Source organism: Myotis lucifugus, unplaced genomic scaffold, assembly GCF_000147115.1.
Source record: "Myotis lucifugus unplaced genomic scaffold, Myoluc2.0 scaffold_0, whole genome shotgun sequence".
Classification (NCBI taxonomy): domain Eukaryota; kingdom Metazoa; phylum Chordata; class Mammalia; order Chiroptera; family Vespertilionidae; genus Myotis; species Myotis lucifugus.
In genome coordinates this window covers 36,340,432-36,355,132 of record NW_005871048.1, presented here as the reverse complement: position 1 = coordinate 36,355,132, position 14,701 = coordinate 36,340,432, and the positions used below count along the sequence as shown (strand labels likewise).

Below are 14,701 nucleotides of genomic sequence, written 5' to 3'. Positions count from 1 at the left end.
TGAGAGCACCCAGGAGTTATAGCTGTAACTTTTAGACCTGTGGCCTAGCAAGGGGTTTAATAAATGAAACTTAATAGTAAATGTTGGCCAGATGAATGAATTGTGTGCACATGTTTACCTACTTCAGTTAAGCCAATGCCATGGGGGAACTGAAGCTCAAACAACTCTAAGAAGGAAGGAAGGCAAGTACCATCACACCATCTTCCTTGGCCATCCAAGATTTCTTCCATATTCCATTTTTCTTTCCCTACCTTTGTACTAATTTGACAAGAATTCAGTTCACTCTAATGAAGCCTAATGATCCATCTCCTCAGTCACCTATTTTCCTTCTTAAAACAGGCAAAGCAGCTATTCTGATCCTACCATAAAACACAGAATTTGTTATAACAAAACCATGACTATGGGGGCTTTAATTAATGAAGTGTAGTTCATGTAAATTCTATGATATATGTTCCCAGAAAACGGAATTCCTGGGCAGTTATGCAAGGCTGATACAGGCTTTATGGGAAAGGACCTTGCTGGGAAAAGTGATGGGTGAGAAAGCACAACAGTGAGGTCAGAGCTCAACCTGGGCTGACCCTACTGACAGCACGTAGTTCCCTTTGCCTCTCTGGCTTTAGTGCCCTCGTCCTCAAATAAGGAAGTGGGACTGAGGGATCTTCAGAGGCCCTCCCACTGGGACATCTCTACATTTTTCTCATTATTATGGCTTATACGGTCCTTGTGTAAATGCTTAAGGGCCAAGCAGGGAATTCTCCAGGGAGGCATACCTGGTTTTATTGCTGTTTGCTATATTGTGCTTCATTGATATTGTGTTTTTACACATGGAAGGCAAGACTCTGCACCAGCGGAAAGATTACAACTTGCTCTACTACAATACTCGAGTATCAAGACCTTGCCTTCCATGTGTAAAAACAAACAAATAAAACCCCAAAACCACAACATCTGTGAAATGCAATAAAGTAAACAGCAATAAAATCAAGTATGTAGGATCTAAACAAAGTTGATTCAACCTATTTATCTGTTTAGAAATGAGCAAACATCAATATGGCCAGGGTGATACCCACTGACCACCTGAGTCAACATAATGGAAGAAGACGGGCTCAGCGCGGTCCAGGTCCTTGTGCTGCATGGGCCGTCACCCAATGAGAGCGTCAGAAATGACCTTTGTGACACCAGAATGCAGCAACAATTCAGAAATCATAAAAACACACCGTACATCAAAATCATTAACTGTTAAACTAACTTTGTTCTGAGCTGGGCTTTGGTTATTGAAATAATTTTAGAGGAACTAATAAATACGCAATCCACACCTGCTTATAACCATAAGGGGATTTCTAAAACCCATTTTCAATATGAAGAGATAATTTATCTGTGCCTTATTCCCAAACAATAATACCCAAACACTGGAGTAAAAGAGAGTGATCTGTTTATCTAATGGTGACCAACAACGGAACTTTAGTGCTTTCAAGAGCCAGGCCATTTTTATTATTATTTTAAATTCTGTGAGCAGAGGAGCAATCTGCTGCTAAGGTCTACTTAAATTCCAAGCACCTGCTTTCTCTGGTCTGGAGGCAGATGGTACGTCATAAAAATAAAAGTCAAGGGGAATATGCACAGAAAGAGAGTCCCTTTAAAACCTGTTAGGAGGAGGCTCTTTTTCCTAAAATCTAATACTGTAAATATACATGTTTATGTTAATATTTTAGCTCAGAATTGGGGAACTGATGCAGGGGCATTAAAAAGTTCCTTAGGCTCGGATCTTGGAAGATGGCGGCATAAGTACACGTCTGTACTTGCCGCCTCCCACAACCACATCAAAATTACAACTAAAATGCAGAACAACCACCATCCATAACTGCTGGAAAGCTGGCTGAATGGAATTCCTACAACCAGAGAAGTAAAGAAGGAAGCACACTGAGACTGGTAGGAGGCGCAAAGGCTCGAACGAACTGATCCAGCACCCACGTGTGCTGCTTTTTTAATCAGGAGGGAGATTATCTCTGTGGAGGCTGCCCAGAGGAGCAAGAGATCCCAGCCCCACACCAGACCCCCAGCCCAGGGTCCAAGAGCTGGGAAAAGAAGTCCCTATAGGCAGTAAGAACTACAGGCTGAAAAACTAGTGTGGATTGGGGCTCAGTGACACAGAGGCTGCTAGAGACCCAGCTGTTCCTCTTAAAAGGCCTGCACTATGAACTGAACTTACCAGGTCCTGCCTCCTCTGAGCTCCAGCACCAGGGCAAGGCTCTGGGGAACACAGATGCATATGAGGAGGAAATGGATTGTCTGGCATCGGGGCAGGAACTCGGGGGAAGGAGGGGAGGCTTTCTCCCAGATGCAGGGATCATTGTTCCTATGCTGGGACCTCCCCTGTTGCAGGATTGATTGGCAGCCATTTCTGTTTGCTCCGACTTGGTGATTTCCTAAGACCCAGCCTCATCCAATTTACAAACTCATCCAAGCTGTGTGCAGCAGCTTTTACATAAGAATGGCCTTTCCTTGCTCAGGGTAAAATCTCTCAAACAAGCTGCAACTGGGTCAGGGAGCCCCAAACTTATCAATAAAAGGCCCAAGAACTGGCACCAGCACCAGCCTGCCTTGCTTTATATCTGGGCCTCATCTGGATACTTCCAAACCTGATACAAAAAGGAGGAATCTGCAGATCTCTCTGTAGCTCCTGCTGGATGGCCTCAGGGAGTGGCTGACTTTGCACCTCCCTGGAGACCCAAGAGCCAGTATACTCAGTGGTCAGTGTCAGACTATACCGGATTACAACTCTTCACATCCATAAGCAACACACTCAAGGGGCAGACTCAGTGAGCACCAAAGCCTCACTGAAGCAAGTCCATAGGGTGGAGGGGGGCAAAGGGGAGAAACAGCTCTCCCACTGTAGTGGCAGCTGGTCCCCAAAGCCAATTGGCCTAGAGGTCGATTCCTCCCAGTGACACCAACATCAATCAAGTCTCAACTACAACAAGACTGTGAACACGGCGCACAAAGGGGTGTACCTAGAGCTTCCAGCTCAGGTGACTGGGGAGGCTGAGCCACTGGGCCCTACAGAACACCTACTACACAAGGCCACTCTATCAACTCAAGGAGACATAGCAGCTCTATTCAATACTAGAAACAAACACAGGGAAGCAGCCAAAATGCAGAGATAGGGAGGCATGTTGCAAATGAAAGAAATGGGAGAGAGCAGACTACTGGATATAGAGTTCAAAACCATGGTTATGAGGTTACTCAGGGATCTTCTAGAGCAGTGGTTCTCAACCTTTCTAATTCCGAGACCCTTTAATATAGTTCCTCATGTTGTGGTGACCCCCAACCATAAAATTATTTTCATTGCTACTTCATAACTGTAATTTTGCTACTGTTATGAATCATAATGTAAATATCTGATATGAAGGATGTATTTAGGCGACCCCTGTGAAAGGGTCGTTCGACCCCCAAAGGGGTCGCGATCCACAGGTTGAGAACCGCTGTTCTAGAGACCTCCAAAAAAAAAAGTAAAAGGACCAGTTATAAATTAAGCATACACTGACTGAAATAAAGAATAATATACAGGGATTCAACAGTGGAGTGGAGGATTCTGAGAATCAAATCAACGATTTGAAATATGAGGAAGCAAAAAAACACCCAACCAGAAGAGCAAAAAGAAAAAATCCAAAAATGTGAGGATGTTATAAGGAGCCTCTGGGACAACTTCAAGCATACCAACATTTGCATTGTGGGGGTGCCAGAGGAAGAGAGAGAGAGAGAGATTAAGGACCTGTTTGAAGAAATAATGACAGAAAACTTCCCTTATCTGGTAAAAGAAATAGACTTACAAATACAGAGAGTCCCACACAAAAGGAACTCAAAGAGGACCACACCAAGACACATCATAATTAAAATGCTATGGGCTAAAGACAAAGAGAGAATCTTAAAAGCAGCAAGAGAAAAACAGTTAGTTACCTACAAGGGAATGCCCATATGACTGCATAGTTTCTCAACAGAAACTATGCAGGGCAGAAGGGAGTGGCAAGAAATATTCAAAGTGATGAATAGCAAGAACCTACAACCAAGATTACTTTACCCAGCAAAGCTATCATTCAGAATTGAAGGTCAGATAAAGAGCTTAACAAACAAGAAAAAGCTAAAGGAGTTCATCACCACCAAACCAGTATTATATGAAATGTTGAAGGGTATTCTTTTTTTTAAAATATATTTTTTATTGATTTTTTATAGAGAGGAAGGGAGAGGAATAGAGAGTTAGAAACATCGATGGGAAAGAAACATTGATCAGCTGCCTCCTGCACATCTCCCACTGGGGATGTGCCCACAACCAAGGTACATGCCCTTGACCGGAATCGAACCTGGGACCTTTCAGTCTGCAGGCCGACGCTCTATCCACTGAGCCAAACTGGTTAGGGCTGAAGGGTAGTCTTTAAGAAGGGGGAGAAGAAGGAGAAGGAGAAGGAGAAGGAGAAGGAGAAGAAGGAGAAGGAGGAGAAGAAGAAGAAGAAGAAGAAGAAGAAGAAGAAGAAGAAGAAGAAGAAAAAGATAAAAAATATGAACAACAAAATGGCAACAATTACATGCCTATCAACAACTGAATCTAAAAATCAAAATAAACAAATAAGAAATCTAATGAACAGAATAAACTGGTGAATAAAATAGAATCAGAGGCATGGAAATGGAACAGACTGATGATTCTCAGAGGGAAGGGGGGTGAGGGGGCAGGAAGAGATTAAACAAGATCTTATATGTATATATGCATTACCTATGGACACAGACAATAGGGTGACAAAGGCCTGGTGTGGGGTGGGAACCAGGTGGAGAGGGGCAAAGAGGAGGAAAAAGAGGAACATCTATAATAATCTCAACAATAAATATATTTTTTAAAAAGTTCCTTAGCCTGATTCATATGCATGTGCTCACATATTTCCATATGATGGGGAATAGCCTTTACTTTAGCTTATTAGCACCTAAGGCAGAACAGCTTATTATTGGAATTCTCACAAGTATCCCCAACAGCAGCAGCTGCTGTTCCAACCTACAGACTAACTGCAACGCTATCGAGTTCTCAGAGTGACCAAAACACTGCTCGGTGGCTGTGTGAGTCAGCTTAAGCTGCTACAACAACGTCCCACAGACTGGGTGGCTTCAGCAACAGGAATTTCTTTCACAGTTCTGGAGGCTGGGAAGATCCAGGTGCTGGTCAATCCAGTCCCCCTGTAGTGTCCTCTCCCTGACCTTCTCACTATGTCCTTACATGTACAGAGAGGGAGCTTCCGGTTTCTCTTTCTCTTATAAGAACATGAATTCCAACATGGGGGCCCACCTCAGGATCTCCTAAACCTAATGACCTCACAAGGGCCCCACCTCCAAATAGCATTATGGAGATTAAAGGGTTTAACACACAAATTATGGAGGGACACAACATTCCATCCAAACAAAGGGATAACCTCATACAAATACTTATGGGGCTTATATAGCTAAGCTAAGCTGTAATAAATTGGCCTCAATATGTTTTTCCACAATAATTAAGTAGGGTGATGCTTCTCAAACTGTAGGTGCACCAGAACCCCCTGCAGTTTGGTAAAACAGATTTCGTGGCCTGAGCCGCAGAGATTCTGATTTAGTAGGTCTGGTAAGGAACCCAAGTGATTGCCTTTCTCACCAGCTCCCAGATGCTGCTGATGTGTTCTGTCTGCTAACTGCACTTTGAAAACCACTGATATAGGAGTTCCCTTTAGAATGTCAGTATCAGTTATGCTGCTTTGGGCCTGTATTGGCTTCTCAGTAAATACCTATTTTATGCTGAACACATTTGAAATGTGTCATTGGCTTACGCTCAGATGTTGCAGTTACATACAAAGATGCTGAAAAGCAGATGGACAGATGTGCTGAGGCGAGGTTGCTTGGTGCTGTGAGCACCAGGCAGAGCCCATTCATCAGCATGTTTGGGTGCTGATGTGTGGCTGCGCACGGCTCCAGGTTTTTCAAGGATGTCTGCTGACATCTGATCCTGACTAATTTTATCTTAGAATGTAGATCTGGTCTTTGAAGTTGCTGGATTCAGCTATCTTACCTCTACAAGCACACTGCAATAGTTTGGTCTGGCATCACATTTTGAGAAAGCTTCATAGGACACACTTGAGCAATGCTTAGCTTTTCTGTTCAACTCATTTGTCCTATAATCACACTTGGTTAAATTTTAAAGCAAGGTTCTGCCATGAAACAGCATAATTTTAAGATTTACCTCAAGTGCACTTTGGAATGTAAACATACCTTATTTAGCTTTACAAAATATTCCAATCCAGCTTCCAAGGGATTTGTATCGCAGTTCATCTAAAAGGGAAGCACACATTTAAAACCTTAGACGAGTGCAAATAATTTCAGTAACTTTCATGGTTTTGTTTGTTTTCGTGTCATTTTTTTTGAAAGAGAATACTTTTTTATTTTAAATATAAATTCTGAAAAATGATAATTATTTACTGGTCTTTAAAGTGATCTTTAAAATCTAAGATTCAAATATAGTCTTTCAGATATTTCAATAGCAAAGTAGAAACTAAAATTCACAGTTTGTTTCCATGACTTTTATTATAATAAATAGCTGAGGGATACCACAACATGATGTTCCTTCCAGAAACAAGACTTTCATATACTTTTATGTAATAATTTTGCATAATTAGGTTTTGAAAAGTTATGAAGTAACTTGCTTATCTTACAATTAGTGAGGATTCAGGATAAGTAGAGGGGAAAGCAGATGGTAGGGAAATGATTTCTATGGAATTCAGGAAAAGAGAAAAGGAAAAAGCAGACGTGAACTCTCAATCTTTTTTTTTTTTATAGTCCTTTGGTTTTATTTTCTGGGATTAAAAAGGAGTATAGGCATAAATGTTTCACCTGATTCTCTTAAAGGTATCCTTTAAAATAATTCATAAAATGACTTAATTCAGGTTTCTTGGTTATCAGGACCCATCAATGTCACTGTCAGCCTTAACTAATTGGTTGAAAATTTCAGAGCAGAAGAAATAACTTATGAATATTTTCTCAATCCCTGAGAATCATAATCATCAGAGGACTATTTTATCCTTTCATCATATACTTCTGGAAAGTAGATGTGTTCATTCATTGTTAACAGGACACGGAGCAGGACTGGGGAATATCTGGCCCATGGGCTGTATAAGGCCTACGAAATCATTTGGTTTGGCCCTGCCAAGGCATTAGGAGTGAGTTAATTAAGTGTTTGATAGCAGGCTAATTTTTAAGCTGATAATTTTGTATGGCCTGTGAATAATATTATAAATATCCAAATGGCCCCTGGAAGAAAAAAGGTTCCCCACCCCTGTAATAGAGGGTTAATCCATGTAAACTGACTTCCACCAGTAAATTTTCTGAAAATCAGGGACATAGTCAGGAAGAAAACCGAAGAAGGAAAATGACATAGACCATTCTGCTGCAGTAGTGATCGTATGAAGCACATCACCTTTGTTCTCAAGGTTCCAGTGGAGTTTCTGTACTACATCTGAGCCCAAACTGCCATTACAAAAGTGACGAGCAAGTCAACATGCTACGTGCACTTGCTCCAGATGACCAGCAGTAGTCTGAGTCAGAAGACTTGTTTGCCATGAATTTGCAGCTGCATTTGGTAGGAAAGGATGGTCTGAACAAACATATACAGAGAACCCATACCAAAAGGGAGCACTGCTCCACACACGTACAGCAAAAAAAAAAAAAAAAGTGGTTTTCTGGACGTTTGCCACAACAGAAAGTCCTTAACAACTCAGCAATCCCAGTCCAAGGCCAGCCTTGTTTAATTTGTTGATACACTTCCTTTAGGAATTCAGAGCATGAACTTGCTTATAATAAACATAAATGGCAGCAACGCATAAAAGCGTGGTGAAATTTAACAGACCAGCATTGTTCTGGAGCTACTGTGCCAGTGTCACTGATATGAGGCGAACAGGGGCAGCACTGTGGGGAGTGACAGCAGTCATGGATGAGAGTATGAAAGCAGCAGCTGTCCAAATTGCACGGGCTGAAGGCAGGAAACTGAGGCCTTACTGACACCACCGCGTCTCAAACAGGTCTTAACACTTAGCAGTTCCTTGCTTCTTTGGTTTTCTCTTCCTCACTAAACTTCAAGTTCTGTGAGAACAGGAACCAACTGTTTTCTTCACCATTATCTTTCCAGCTACTGTTTTAGGCTGTCTTCAAATCTGCCCTACCTGCCCCTTGTGTAGATCCTATGTTCTCTGCTTTCTTTGAAGACCCATGAATCAGAACTGCAGTTACAATTTTTAAATCTCATAAATATTTAAATGCCACTGGTAATAAGATGAATTCCTTACGCTGTTTCCTCTAAGTGGTGACTGCTTGCTAGGATGAGCCGCCAGGGCTGGCTGCTGGGTCCGGAGCCTGCAGGCTGGATGGAGATGGACCTCAATCTTTTCTAATGCAGTTGCGTTATTACAATATAATTCCAGTCAAAGCTAACACAGCTACTTGCGATTAAACCTGAAGTTAATGTTCTTGTCTGTTTGTTTATTTTGTTGGTATTTGTCCCTTTTGCTCCAAGAGAACTTGTCTAAACCTCATAAAAAGTAGGCAAACTTTTAAGAAAAATGACATCAGCACTAACATAAATCAAATGAGTAATATAAGCTTGTTTCATATTATATAAAACGGTGTGGTCTCATATTTTCTAATTAATTTTAATTATTTTTTTTAATCTGCTCAAAGTTTTAGAATTTCTCCTTTGGTGCGGGGGCGGAGGGGGGGGGGCGGGGGGATGTGATTAAAACAAAGCCCAGAATAATATTTACTGCTTGATACCACTAGAGGGCGTACTGGTACTGCTGGGAAATCAGGGACCTGGGATGGAGAAAAGTTGTTAAGAAGAGAATGGCTTCCAGAGAAGGCAGGAGATATAAAAGGCAGGAGGGTAGAGAAATGCCGGACTCCAAGGACTGCTTCTGTGGCTTCATTCCTTGGGGAGCAGTGCAGGGACTCTCCCTGCTGCATCCTTACCTAAGGCCCTGGTAGTAGGCTGGGAACCCCCTGATAGAATATCTCTCCTGCAAAATGCCCACTGGCCCCAGGGCCCTTCTTACAGTGGCTCCAGGAGGCTGCCCTCCCCACCTCAAAGCCCACTTGCTTCTGCCCATAGTTTAACTGCCCAGGGGGCCCTGCCTGGGCTTCCCAACCCCCTTTGCTCTCCAGTTGAATTCATTCTATTATATGCTAGGCACTTTATAGACTAATATCTGTAACTCTGTAGGAGAAAGATTATCTCTATTTTATAGGAAAGAAAACAGAGGCCCTGGAGAGTCAAGGCCACATGTGTGCTGGAGGATAAATTCAGACCCAAGAGACCCCTCTCTAATGTACACCCTTTACAGCTATTCCTCATCTCACTTTTCAAGCCTAAAACCTCAATGTCTTCTAAGGAAACAACCAGGAATCTGAAAAAATTAAGGGGTTCAGAGATAGCCTGTCATGCTGGAGATAAATAGCAGAAAAGAGTTTGAATCATAATTTGGCCACTTCATGTAACCTGATCAACATTGCTTACTGTTTCTTAGTGTGATTGGATAAAGAATGGGGATAATTTAGATACCCTGAGCCTCAACCCCTTGTCCAAGAATCATCAATAATCAGGAGAATTGAGAAGGTACATGACAAGATGCATATGAAAATGGTGTGTAACGATACAAATAGAAATCCTTAGTTCCCATTATCAATGGTAGAAGTAGGCTAGACAACACATCCTAGAGCAGTGGTCGGCAAACTCATTAGTCAACAGAGCCAAATATCAACAGTACAATGATTGAAATTTCTTTTGAGAGCCAAATTTTTAAAACTTAAACTATATAGGTAGGTACATTGTTATTAACTTAATTAGGGTACTCCTAAGGCTTAGGAAGAGCCACACTCAAGGGGCCAAAGAGCCGCATTTGACTCGCGAGCCGCAGTTTGCCGACCACGGTCCTAGACCATCAACTGTGCTCCTCAGAAAAAAACCCGTTTGTTGTTATTTCCCCAAAGGGAATAGGCTAAGAAGAAAATGATAATGGGCAGCATGGCAGAGGAGGAGGAGGAGGGAGAGGAGGAGGAGGAGGAAGAAGAATTTAAAAGGTGGTCCTCCTATTGTGGGGGGTAGGCAGGCTCCCTCAGAGCAGCTACAGCTCCACACACAGTCAGAGACAGTGTCCAGGCTCCTTGCCAAGAGGAGGAATTAGGCAGAATAAACATTACATCATAATTACACTAAACTTTCAACTGGAAAAATGAAAAGAAAAACCTCTTCCTCTAATTAAATAAAGTTACCTAATAATACATAACTTCTCTTACAGTCAGAGCCAATGTTAACGCAGTTAAAACTAGCCCTTGTAAAAATAAAGAATGAAAAAAAAATAAAACTAGCCCTTATATAAAAATCAGATATGATAAACAACATTTTAATGAAGATGCTGGCATTTCAAACCTCGGACCCCCAGGCTCTGAAAGCTTTCTCCAGTCTTAGGGCATTCATGGCATATGTGCCAAAATTGTCGATTCCCTCCTCCTGGCCTGCATCCATGATGGCGTTATACAGTGCCACAGAGTCTTCTCGTCTGTGATACAGCTCCCAACCCAGCTCACCTAAAAGAAACCCACAAGTGCCACATCAGAGTAAGAACAATGGTCACAAGGAATAGTATGCATTAGCTAAAACACATAAATAAATGGAGAAATGCCATTTATGCAACATAGACATTGCTGAGTTTTAAAAGAACAGTTCATAAGGAAAAAATGCAACAAAAACCTACTGCAAAATTCATGCCCAATCCTGTCTCTCACACAGAGGGCGGTATCTAGGACACCTCTTCACATGACGTAGAAAGACTGTAGTGCAGGAGGAGTTCATCTTGACCCCTGACCGGCTTCATGATGTTGAGTAATTAGCATGGCATAGTTTATCTAGGTAAGGGGTTCAAGGTTTAGGAAACTCTACTCCCAACTCCTTGCCCCAAAATCACAAGGCTTAAAAAAATAGGCAATTGACACTTATTCAAATGGTCTTCATTGTGGGACAGTCACAGTCTCTAATTCCTCCTTCTCCCCCTTTCTTCCCCACCTGGTCATTCCTCTCACCATTAGAGCTATAGGCAAAAACCAAAGGAAATGAAACCCAACCCAGTCTGCTTATTTTTTATTCTGCTCGTGCTTTACTCTGTCCCCACTTTGCCAAGGTTAGGTGGGAGAGGGTGGGGAAAAGGTACACCGATGCCAGGGAAGGGCTACAGCCTTTGTTCTGTGTGTTCTCCTTGTTCCCCAATGTTGAGGGCTGGTGGTGATGTGTCTTTCCAGGACACCACCAAAGCAAGAGCAACATGTCCTTGAACAAATGCCTGGGCACCAAGTACTCCTTCTGTGAAAAGAGAGGAAGTTAGACATGAGCCCAGAGCACCAATGGGGAGGTGAAGAAAATTCATTCAACTCTTGTTCTGAATACCCACTATGTACAAGGTTAGGTACTATATGAAGACTTCCTCAATACACTTAGAGCCTAGAAAGGAAGATGGAAAACAGGAATGCTACAGGAACGCTGCAAGAGAGGTGCCTGATACATTCAAGATGGTCTCTATGGGAATGTTCCCAGATAGAGTCCACTGGCCTAAATATTCTGTCAACCCTTCCAACTATTCCAGCAGCCGTCATCTTCCCATTCTTTTATCTACCCTTACAATTGGAAATTTGTGGAATGATCTCTCAGGCTAAAAGTGCAGAGAGAGAATTGTCATAAAAGTTGGGCAGGAGAACTCTTTCTCCAAAATTATACTGGAGAGAGAGAGAGAAAAAAAAAGAGAGAGAGAGCGAGCATTTTTGGTAGCTTTTTTAAAATTTTACTCTAAATTATTTTCTGATTCTTACCAGTATAAGATATCCTAATAGCAGTGACAGGAATGTTGGAAACTTTTAAAGACTTGGTTTGAAGAAACTTGAAGACATCATCACTAAGATCTTCAGAGGTCAGTTTCTGAAGGACCTTTCTTGCATGTGGCCCTGCAACTCCAAGGACTCCAAGCTCATCAGTTACGTTTTTAATTTCAACATTATATCCACCTTTGACTGCCTCTTCTTCAATCCATCTGCATTTGAGTCATAAACACTGTGTTAAATCTTGCTTGAATAATGCATGTTGGTAACATATTATTTCTCTGAAGACATACTTGGTGTCTAGAATTACCAGAAAGTCCCCAGGGCGTCGTTTCATATAATCACCTAATTTTTAAAGTTGAGGAAACTGGATCCCAGACATGTTAAGTGATTCTCTGTAAACCACCTGCTTATATAAACTGGGGGTAATTTTTCACAGTACAGAAGGATCCTTCAATTGAAATGAGCTCTGGCACACAATTAAATAGTGACAGCCCTATTGTATTTAAACTAATGACTCAATCTTCAAAAATTAATTTAAACCCAAATTTTCTCCAATACCTGTACACAGGAGGCACATTCATGCTGCCAAAAGTTAATAATGGGCCTGCCATCAGACACAGAATTACTCTGACAATGACAAGGAAAATATAAAAACTCTAAAGACCAGTTTCCATTTCTGTCCTGATGAGTTATTGGAACCCGGTTATAGAGCTTGTTTATGATTTATTGAGCAGTCCCTAGAACTACACAGGTCTATTGTAAGAGGATCACCTGGATTTACACAAAGCTAAGCTACTACCAAAATGGCTCCCAATACATCCTGGATTGGAGGATATAATTTGCATCATTTTATAACTAGAGTGAGAATCTGTCAGCGTCAAGATTTCTCCTGCCCAACTTTTACACCTATTCATTCCTAGTCTGACATTTAGTAAACAATAATATTCCAAATTCTAAAGATTCTTGTGAAGGGTCAACCTGACGGTCAACAATTTAGATCCAACTGTGGACCAGAGAGCACAAAGCATGAAAAAGGGAGAAGATACCCCAGGGAGGCAGCTTACTAAATGTGGGCATCAGAATAGAAAGGACTGGCTTCCGCAAGTTACTTTAATACAAACTTCAGTTTCCTCATCTGAAAATGGGAATAGTGTATACCATGCAAATATATACCTATTAAGGGAGGTAATTCATATAATATGTAAAAAGAGTTCTGACACAATGATGATGCCCATAAATAGGAGTTGATATTATTAGAACCAGTAGAGGAATTCCCTTTTGGAAGGGGGTGGAGACAGGGTCCCTCACTTTCAATAATTTCCGTATAGACATGAAGTTTATTCAAATCAACAAGGTTTAAGAATTAAAGTTGTACTTTCAACTACTGGTGAAAGAAAAGCTCATCTTAAGACAGAGTCAATGTTTAATCCATATACAATTCTCTTACTAGGTGCACACTTACCTAAGATCATGAAGTTCTGATCCAGAACCAGTTATTAATAAAAACTCCCCAGGAGACTGGTGAGAAACAGTCAGCTCAGCATACACTCGACCTTTTGGTGTTAACATGTGACTTATATTTGTAAAACCCACCTGCACAAAAGAATTTAAAATTATCTCAGGATGAAACAAAAATCTTATGTATCCCTTTTAAACCAACATGGAAATAAAAATGTGGGTGTCAACAATGAAAAACATCTGAATCTTATCATTTATATCACTTGTATGAATTACTTACAAACCTAAGTCCAAGATTAATTTTGAAGTTCTCAGTTTAAATTACAATTATTTGTCATAAAAATTATACTTCAGTCAAAGTTGTAGTTCCTATTGACAGAATTAAGCAAAGTTCATAAGATCCTTGGATGATAACTCATTCAATAAAAATTTAAATTAAAAAATTAGCTAGAATATTCTGGATCAGTTGAAGGGTTCTAGTGTTCACACCAAAATCAGTAAGTGGACTAAAATAACATATTGGGGTTTTTTATTTTTTTGTTTTAAATGAGAGGACAGAGTTAAACAGGCCACAATCTTGAACCTTGTACCATTATAAGGTTATTTACCTTTGGAATGACATTTGCAAAGAGATGGTCCAACAATCTAGTAGAATCTTGGCCTTTGATGTTAAACTTGCCAAATGGTGACAGGTCAATCACCCCTACTCTTTGCATAACTTGTTTATACTCAGAGCCCACCGGTTCAAACCAGTTTGTGCGGCGAAAACTTGGCCTGAAACACAGTTTGTCATAAAATAACTGTCATTCATTTTCAGAAAATTACAGAATAAGGATATTTTAATTAACCCTATTCACCTAGTAAATTCTATTTGGGAAAAAAATGCAACCTAAAATTCTACTCTGAAAATCATATGTCTATGTTGGAATCTGATTTTTTAAAGTTACTCATATGTCTTTTTAAAGTTACTCATATGTCTGAATAAATTATTTATTAACTAGAAAATAAGATAGGACATGTGGGCTTTCAAATCTGGAAGAGAGCTTAAAAGTCAACCAGTCCTGTGGTCATCTAAGGAGCATTTTAAAAATGCTAACTATTTGGACCTAATTCAGAATATATGGGGGTGGAGCTATCTTGTCCAGCACTCCTGAAATATAAATGCAAATAAAATCATTGCCCTTATTAAAATACAGCTTCTGATGCAGCAGGTCTGGGTGGGGCCCGTATTCTGCATTCACAGGCTCCACACCGGGACTAGGCAAGGATCTAACACAACATCTTCATTTTTAAGAGAAAAGACACAACGTGAATTCCAAGGCTTTGCATT

At 40.8% G+C, this 14,701-nt stretch overlaps 1 protein-coding gene and 1 pseudogene across 2 annotated transcripts in view; both read right to left on the bottom strand.

Annotated features, from left to right (window-relative positions):
• DMGDH (dimethylglycine dehydrogenase) overlaps window positions 1-14,701 on the bottom strand; it is a 93,993-nt gene that overhangs the window by 14,578 nt on the left and 64,714 nt on the right. For both annotated transcript variants that reach the window (XM_023750443.1, XM_023750446.1), the window contains 5 exons: window positions 13,980-14,145; window positions 13,376-13,506; window positions 11,905-12,122; window positions 10,475-10,632; window positions 6,274-6,333 (listed from right to left, as the gene is read on the bottom strand). In XM_023750443.1, the coding sequence (XP_023606211.1) occupies window positions 6,274-6,333; window positions 10,475-10,632; window positions 11,905-12,122; window positions 13,376-13,506; window positions 13,980-14,145 (733 nt within the window). The remainder of the gene's footprint in view (window positions 1-6,273; window positions 6,334-10,474; window positions 10,633-11,904; window positions 12,123-13,375; window positions 13,507-13,979; window positions 14,146-14,701) is intronic.
• On the bottom strand, window positions 7,086-9,012 carry LOC111825920 (annotated as a pseudogene).